This window comes from Morus notabilis, unplaced genomic scaffold (assembly GCF_000414095.1).
Source record: "Morus notabilis unplaced genomic scaffold, ASM41409v2 Scaffold991, whole genome shotgun sequence".
NCBI lineage: Eukaryota > Viridiplantae > Streptophyta > Magnoliopsida > Rosales > Moraceae > Morus > Morus notabilis.
Genome location: NW_010366779.1, coordinates 56,940 through 65,039, shown reverse-complemented (window position 1 = coordinate 65,039; position 8,100 = coordinate 56,940). Strand labels below are relative to the sequence as shown.

Below are 8,100 nucleotides of genomic sequence, written 5' to 3'. Positions count from 1 at the left end.
TCTGAGGAGGGAAATAGACAGACATTAGAGGGTAAGGACAAAAAAAAACAATGGCCCAATTTTCAAGTAAAGAAAAAAATTACCTATACATGATTTGAATTTTTTGTTGGGAAAATATTTCAAATTTTATTTGGTAAATATATTCCCAATTTTAAAAATCCCAAAATTTGATGAAATCCCCAAATTTTAAGACCCTAGATATCTATCTAATTTTAAAAATCTTAATATGTAACCCTTAATCAACTAGTCGTCGCCTCTAGAGTATCAGTTGCTAGGGAAAAAGTCCTTTCTATAGCTAAAGTAGCCACCATTAGAGTGCAGTCGATTTTGCCAACAAAAGCTCACTAAGAAAATGAAGATCGCATAAAAAAAATTGTGTAATGAGAAATTGCTAAAAGAATACGAAATGAGAAACGATGCCGTTATAAGGAGAGTTGAAGATGTTTTATATGGTTGTTATGAACTCTTTGTGACGAGACGGTGGGAAACTTGTCCCCCTGTCAACACGAGCTGACAATCCCTAACGACATCTTTTAAATTGTTAAAAATTGTGTAAGAAAACTTGTAAGTGCAATTATATTTTAAAAAAGGGTAAAAGTAGTATCTTCTTATCAAATTAGGAAAGCTAGAGAAATGCATATGTAGTTAGAAAATATAAAGATTTGTTATCTTTATTAAATTCTATACAATTTTGGGCCCTTATTTCCTCCATCTAATATCAACTTAAGTCTGACAGAATCATAATAGAATAACATAAAACTAAAAAGAAGATACATTTCACAATTTCTTTTTAAAATTTTGAAGTGTAAGAATGAATACAACTCTCTAAAAGAAGGGTGGTGTTCTTACTCCTCCTAAATTCTAATGGACTCATACCATGCGGAAAAATCCAAGTCCAACAAAAAATGGGCCAAACCAGAGTCCTTATGCGCCAAACGGCCTCCACAAATCAATTAAAAAAACAAAATTTAGGCGCGGTAGCGCCAGCGGGAAAGTCACCACCATCACCAAGAAAGTGAAAAACACAGAGTGAGTTACAAGCATGGCGGTGGAGTTTGGGTGCTCTAATCCTAGCCTCTGGCGAGAAGCCCTCTCTGCTTACGAGTCTCGCATAGAATCCCTCAACAAATCCAATTTGGTCTCGCTGGACGACTATTACCGCAACCACCTCCCTCCTCTCCTCCGTCAGCGAAACCCTAACCCCTTCATCACCACCTCCGAGCTCTCCCAGCTCATGCGATGGAAGCTCGCCCGTGGAAAATGGCGGTACCTCTCTCTTCTCTCTCTCTCTCTCTCTCTCTCTCTATATATATATATATATGTATATATATAGTCGTCTATCAGTGTATCTATAGGTTATTTGCCACTAATTTATATCGAATTTATAGGCCGCGCCTGTTGGATTTCGTTTCGGCCTTGGATGAAGACCTGGTGAAATCGGCGTCTCGAAAGGCTTTTAAGTCTCTTCCTGATATATCTAAAGCTGTTTCTGAGCTTACGGTTCTCAAAGGCGTCGGTCCGGCCACCGCATCTGCAATTCTCGCGGCCTACGCTCCCGATTTGGCTCCGTTCATGTCCGATGAGGTAAATTTTGGTTAAACAGTTTATTGTCTGTTTATCTAAAACATGCCGTTTCATTGCTTTTTGGATTTTGTTTTCTGTTAATTCGTTTTTTTTTTTTTTTTTTAAATAATATTCTCATAATGCTGATGAAAAATAAAAGGCTATGGAGGCAGCTCTTGGTAACTCAAAAGATTATACGGCCAAGCAGTATCTGTTGTTTGCCAATAAGTTACAAACTAAAGCAAAGGTTAGTTGAAATCTTGGCGCTATTTTTTTTTTTTTTCGCTACATAGCTCATACCCCTGATTCTGTTATAACAAAATGTGAACTGCGAAATTCAATTTGCAGTACTTTTGTGTTATTCATATTCGAAATTGTCGCAATGTGGTTCTTATGGGATCATTCGAAAATATAAAGGAGAGTTTTCTAAATTTTCTGAAAAAATTAAGTTAATATTCAACAGTCTAGATAAAGTTTATGTTGAGGCGACCCAAAGTTTGATATTTTTGCTAATTAAAAAATCAAAGGGGCTAAAAAAAAATAATGTGGCTGCCCCTTGTATTAGTTGAGTTGGAACGCGCTTAAGATTTCTAATAGCCAGTGAGTGTGTTGCTGGTGTTAAATCCTGGATTTTAAAAAGTCCATTGCTAGGCAGAAAGTGACTTTTACAATGATTTTTGGAAGAAACTCTTTTTGCACTTCTGCAGAAACATGGTGGTAGAATGAACTGTATAACAGTCATTCATAAATGCACTTGCTATGCATTACCAACACAAACATCAAATTTTTTGTCCACCAAGAACTGCTTACACTACAAATAGAAGTATTTTATTCGATGATTTTAACTTGTCATATTAAATTCTCATCTCTTACAATCACTGTCACCAAATTAAAGTTACATACGAGTTCAATTCAGAATGGCGTGCTAGTGTGTGTAATTTATATGGGGTGTAGGTGCCTGCCATTGTTGATGAACTGATCGATCTTTTTTATAAGATTCCTTTTATCATAAAAAATTACAAAAATGTGAATGCCATTGATCACCAAATGGAGGATAATATGCAGGAGCTGAGTTCAGAAGAAGCGACCTTCACACCATCAGATGTGGAAAGGGCTTTGTGGAGTTCTGTTGTGGGGACAAAGTTGCTATCTTCAAAGCCATCTACAGAACACAAGACTCAGACAACCACTAGCAAAAGTTCAAGAGGAAAGAGAAAACGTTGATTTATGGTGCATTAGTTGACAGAAAAATCTGTAAGTCTATAAACTTTCTTCACTGGGGTAAAAATGTTTTTGTTTGTACTAGGATACTTTCAACTGTTTTTGGGGCTTCGCTGCTTAGCATTCTTCAAAAACTTAATGACGGATCAAACTCTGATTTATTTGCTACTAATGTATCTTTGTATGAGCTCTTTCAAGGCTTCATTTTGTCACACTCAAATCCTTAAATTTGGCCGTACTTCTTGCATATATACATGGTGTACAAAATTTCTTGGAAAGTGTCTTTCTTACATCTATGTATTTCCGATCTTCCAAAATTGCACTTCCTAGCTTATGGAACAAAGGGAGAGGGGATGGTTGTGGACATGGTATCAATACTAAGATTCAGTTCAAAGAAAATCCTTCCAAGTATGATTACGTTACGAGTATTATTGATTTTTCCCCTCATACTAGACTCCAACTACACTTATTCCGAGCTCTTTTATCCTAAATTTGTTCCTTAAAAATGCGGTGTTGCTCGATAAGAGCTGAACTCAGGACTTGGTCCTACTTTTTTGGTCAGCTCTTTATCTTTGTTGTTTTGGTTTGGTTTGGTTGTTTTGTTTTTTGGGTGAGACGACTCTTAGCATTGAAAACAACTAGTGGGAAACAAAACATATTGACTGTTAGTAAAGCTTGCCTAGTTGAAGAAGTATTAATAACTCGATCATGGGTTTCATGACCTGGTCTTAAGCAACAAAAAGGAAGGGATCTGTTTGGGAACGGGTACTTGATGGTGATTGGTGGAAGAGCTGGTAAAAATGGGCAGTGTACTTTCCGGCCTGTAGACCACAACTTCCTGGGCGACCCATTGGGCTCGGAAGGACCAGGGCCTGGCACGCATAAAAGAAACATAACTGTGTGGTAAGGAGAAATGAGACCCTTTCCACTTCAGTTTATTTCTTTCGGGGGTCATAAGAGATTGGACGTTTTGAATTTTGAAATTCTGGTGCTCGCTATGCTGATTACTGTTAAATATGAAAATGCAACGGTAGACTTTATAACTAACTTTGAAAATGAGACTTTTTTTTGTCAAAAAAAAAAAAAAAAAGACTCACATTGTTTGTTTTTAGCTATTTATTTGGTGGGGATATTATTCTTTTCCGGATTGGGTATAAGAAAACTAGTTAGGTGGGCATTGGCCAAAAAAAAAAACAAGGGGACATACTTGGATGATTAGCTGTCACATCCCAATTGGATTTTCTTGCACTTTCAGTATCCTATCTGTCCACTTAATTACCCAAAAAAAAAAAAGAGAAACATATCTGTCAAATTAAACTGCTTTCCATTTTTGTCTTGTAAACCCGGCCGTGCAGGCCAAACTGAAATTTCAAAGCTCAAACTTGAAAGTCATCCAAAAGACCACTTAGTCGACAACCAAACACCGGGTACACGTGTAACCACGTCATTGGCTTGTAACACGAGAAAAGTTTGGTTCCAGCGTGAATAGCTCTCTACCGCACCTATTTTTCGGAGGTAAGAATCCGACACACCCACCAATTTGTTATCAGTTAGTTGTCTAATCTCTCGCTCCATTCCTCTTTCGTCTGCAACGTTAACGGTCAAAGTTCGAAAGAACCTGATCAATATGACGATTCTACCCTCCATGGACCGCAAGTGTCGCCGGAGCCCTAGAATTCCTCTCCTACCCCAGAAGGACGACGACCGCGAGCCACTCGAATCCGGTTTCGACGGCGCGTCGTTTTCCGGCGCCGTCTTCAACCTCTCCACGACGATAGTCGGCGCCGGAATCATGGCTCTCCCGGCGGCGGTGAAGCAGCTGGGGATGATTCCGGGCCTGGTCATGATCGTTCTCGGATCGATGTTGACGGAGGCCTCCATCGGCATGATCTTGAGGTTTACTCGAGCTTCCAAGGCGGCCACGTATCCGGGTCTCGTCGGCGACGCCTTCGGCGGTGCCGCCCGGACCCTTCTTCAGGTCTGCATTGTCGTCAACAATATGGGCATGCTCGTCGTCTACATGATCATCATCGGTATAAATCTAATTCTCTCACCAAAAAGCAAGTCTTTATTTTGTCATTCCAATTCATTTTTTTGGGTTTGTGGAGTATCTTCATTGGTGTTTAGCTGGGATTGTTGAATAGCCTATTAATGTTTTCTTGGACTGTATTTGACTGCTAATTTGCATGATGACGAGTTGATTTAGGTGGTTGGTTTATGTGCCTTTAATTAATCTGGATAAATTTATTAGTGACTATCATGGATTGTGAATATTGCGAAATTGGGGGTTTTGGTGTGCAGGGGATGTGTTATCAGGGACGTGGTCGGGGATGGTCCACCACTTGGGTGTGATAGAAGAATGGTTTGGTCAACACTGGTGGACTACACGCTCCTCCTTGCTACTACTTACCACCCTCCTTGTTTTTTCACCACTTATTTCATTCAAGCGCGTCGGTATGAATCGCTACTCTATCCACTAATCTTTGTTAATTTGATTTTCTTGTACTAATCAATCTAGGAAATATTTCAACTATTAAGTTTGGCTAGCTGCTCAAGAACTACTATCAAGGTGTTACATTCATGGTGAATAGTTAGACTTGCTGCTAAATGGATAACGTGGTTGAATTGTATTGGTGATATATTAGATTCATTGAGATACACGTCGGCATTGTCGGTGGGCTTGGCCATTGTGTTTGTCATCATCACAGCTGGAGTAGCAATGGTTAAGTTGATGAATGGAAGCATTGGAATGCCACGGTTGATGCCAAAACTCGTTGATCAGGTGTCATTTTGGAAGCTTTTTACAACTGTCCCAGTTCTAGTCACTGCCTACATCTGCCATCATAATAGTAAGTTGCTAAGACTAGATCCTGTTTAATTCATAACCTCTTAAGAGTATGTGCTCTAATATTAATACTTTTCTTAGCTGATATACAATTTATTTGAGTGTTCAAAAATTGGTCCTTTATAACTCAATCTAGTTCAAACTTCCCTGGAAGAACTTTACTATTTACATAGTCACTTGCAGTCTTTTTACTAATAAGGAGACGATTATAAATACAATATATTTGATTGCAATTAGAGATAATAAAATGTGGTTTCTCTCTGGTAATTGCTTGATTGTAGTCAATGGCTAGTATGATCATTTTTAGCAAGTTTTGCAAATGATGTAGCCTTGAGTTCATTAAAACAATTTTTCCAAATGATTCAACAGAGTGCTCAAAACTCCATTCCCAGACTAATAGGTCTTTCAAATAAAAATGCACCACATTGATTGGCAGTACTTCGTTAGCAGTTACAGTAAGGGCCTTAGCAGAGAGTCATTGGTCCAGTCTTTCTTTTTTCACTTTTTTATTTTTCGAATGATGGTACATTCTTTGAGCATTTTTGTTATGAATAAAATTTTGGTTAATTTGAAAAATTTATCTGCAGTTCACCCTATAGAGAATGAACTTAAAGACCCCGTGCAAATGAAGTTGATAACAAGAACGTCACTTGCATTATGCTCAACTGTCTATGTTGCTACCAGTTTCTTTGGATTTCTACTCTTTGGGGATCAGACTTTGGATGATGTACTAGCAAATTTTGATGGCGATCTTGGGATTCCATATGGGTCATTGCTTACTGATGTCGTTAGGGTGAGCTATGGCATCCACTTGATGCTTGTTTTTCCCATTGTGTTTTACTCTCTTCGCCTCAATGTTGATGGTCTTCTCTTTCCTTATGCGCTTCCAATTGCATTCAACAATCGGAGGTTCTTCTCAGTAACTGCAGCACTCATGGGTTTTATTTTCATGGGAGCTAATTTTGTGCCTAGCATCTGGGATGCATTTCAGTTTACTGGTGCCACAGCAGCAACCTCTGTTGGATTCATCTTTCCAGCTGCAATTGTGCTTAGGTAAGGATCAATTAACATGTTTTTTTGTTAGTAATACTGATATCATAAACAGCTGTGCTGAATTCAAGATCCAGATACGCGCAAACTAATACTAACAGGGTTATGAATATTAATTCTTTGTCCTTTATTTCTGGCTCGTGACTCATCTGATTCTTTACAACGTGTGTACAAGGAAAAGTACTGTGCCGGTGTCGCTTAAATTTGGGAAAAAGATTGTATTTGTAATCATTATGTGGATGTTGATTTTCTAAATACAAGTGTGTGGTCAAGGCTGTTTTCCTGTGAAGCATGAAGCTTATGTTGTTTTTGAAGTTATATAAAAGATCCTAGATAGAGCCAAAAGTACAAAGTTCCTTAAGTTAATATCAAGTAGTAAAGATGCGGATTCGCTTAGTCATTTTTTCTCTTTTTGAGTCTTCTGCCTTAAATTTAGGTTACTAAAGGTCTTTAACACCTTTTTCAATGTATTCTTTTTAGTGGAATTTCCTGCATGGGAAAATCTGCATGAATGTCTGCACAGCTGCACTTTCTATTTTCTGTTTTGCGTTACTCTCTGCATTGAGAAACTTCCTTGCATCACTTAACACAATGCGTTTGTCTTCTCCATAATGTGAAATAATGAACATTGTTTTCTCTGTTTAATGCAGGGATATTCATGGAATTGCAACAAAGAATGATAGGTTCATATCATGGTTGATGATCCTATTAGCCGTCTCATCAAGCATCATGGCCATCTCAAGTGATATCTACAGCATTTTCAGGAGCGATAAAGAAGGTGGAAGCTAACCTTATGAGGAGAATAACTGTCTCGTTACTCTGACCCCAAACATTCACGTGGGGTCTTTGAAAATTCAGAAGAACAAAGCTGAACTGCTAAAACGAACAAGGTTCGAGGTTTCTTATCTCATTATTTAGAACTCCAATTTTGTATTGCTCAATGCAAGTCACTTCATCTCATGGCAGAAAACTGTTCCTTTTCCTTTAAAAAAGAAAAAAGAAAACTAAAAGAGAACATACGTTGACACGGGTAAAACATAGATTACAGTGGATATAAAGTTGAGTTACTGATAGATGGTTTCTATGAGATGCAAATCGATGGAGCAATTGTACCGAATTAGATCTTATTTAAAAATTTAGTGTAAATGAGAGCGTTGACGATATTGTTTTCAGTGCGGGTTGTTTTAGTCCGAGTACTCTACTCCTACCTAGTTTTTACTCTGATCCTTGTCTGATTTTGTATTATATGTCTATCCAAATAAATTTTAATTCTTACTTTTGAATTGAGAAATATCATCATGAACCTTCAAGTACATGTACCATTAGGTTTTGCTTGTTTTGTCAAAAACTTTTTAACTCCGACTAGAGGTCCACGCAAATCTTTTCCCCAAAAGTAACTTATATGTAGACACAGCCAAGGT

The 8,100-nt window shown here is 38.0% G+C and overlaps 2 protein-coding genes across 3 annotated transcripts; both read left to right on the top strand.

Moving 5' to 3' along the window:
• The first annotated feature begins 961 nt into the window (after positions 1 to 961).
• Positions 962 to 3,014, top strand: LOC21390497. Of its 2 annotated transcripts, XM_024174161.1 has the most exons (4): positions 962 to 1,266; positions 1,389 to 1,584; positions 1,724 to 1,810; positions 2,629 to 3,014. In XM_024174161.1, the coding sequence occupies exons 1-4, from the start codon at positions 1,043 to 1,045 to the stop codon at positions 2,785 to 2,787; spliced, it is 666 nt and encodes a 221-aa protein (XP_024029929.1). In that variant the 5' UTR covers positions 962 to 1,042; the 3' UTR covers positions 2,788 to 3,014. The 2 variants fall into 2 exon arrangements, with proteins under 2 accessions (XP_024029929.1, XP_024029930.1); XM_024174162.1 differs by lacking the exon at positions 1,724 to 1,810.
• Positions 3,015 to 4,160: 1,146 nt separating this feature from the next.
• Positions 4,161 to 7,834, top strand: LOC21390496 (amino acid transporter AVT6A). Its single transcript, XM_010111119.2, has 5 exons — positions 4,161 to 4,817; positions 5,086 to 5,238; positions 5,430 to 5,633; positions 6,217 to 6,682; positions 7,330 to 7,834. The coding sequence occupies exons 1-5, from the start codon at positions 4,412 to 4,414 to the stop codon at positions 7,466 to 7,468; spliced, it is 1,368 nt and encodes a 455-aa protein (XP_010109421.1). The 5' UTR covers positions 4,161 to 4,411; the 3' UTR covers positions 7,469 to 7,834.
• Positions 7,835 to 8,100: the final 266 nt, after the last annotated feature.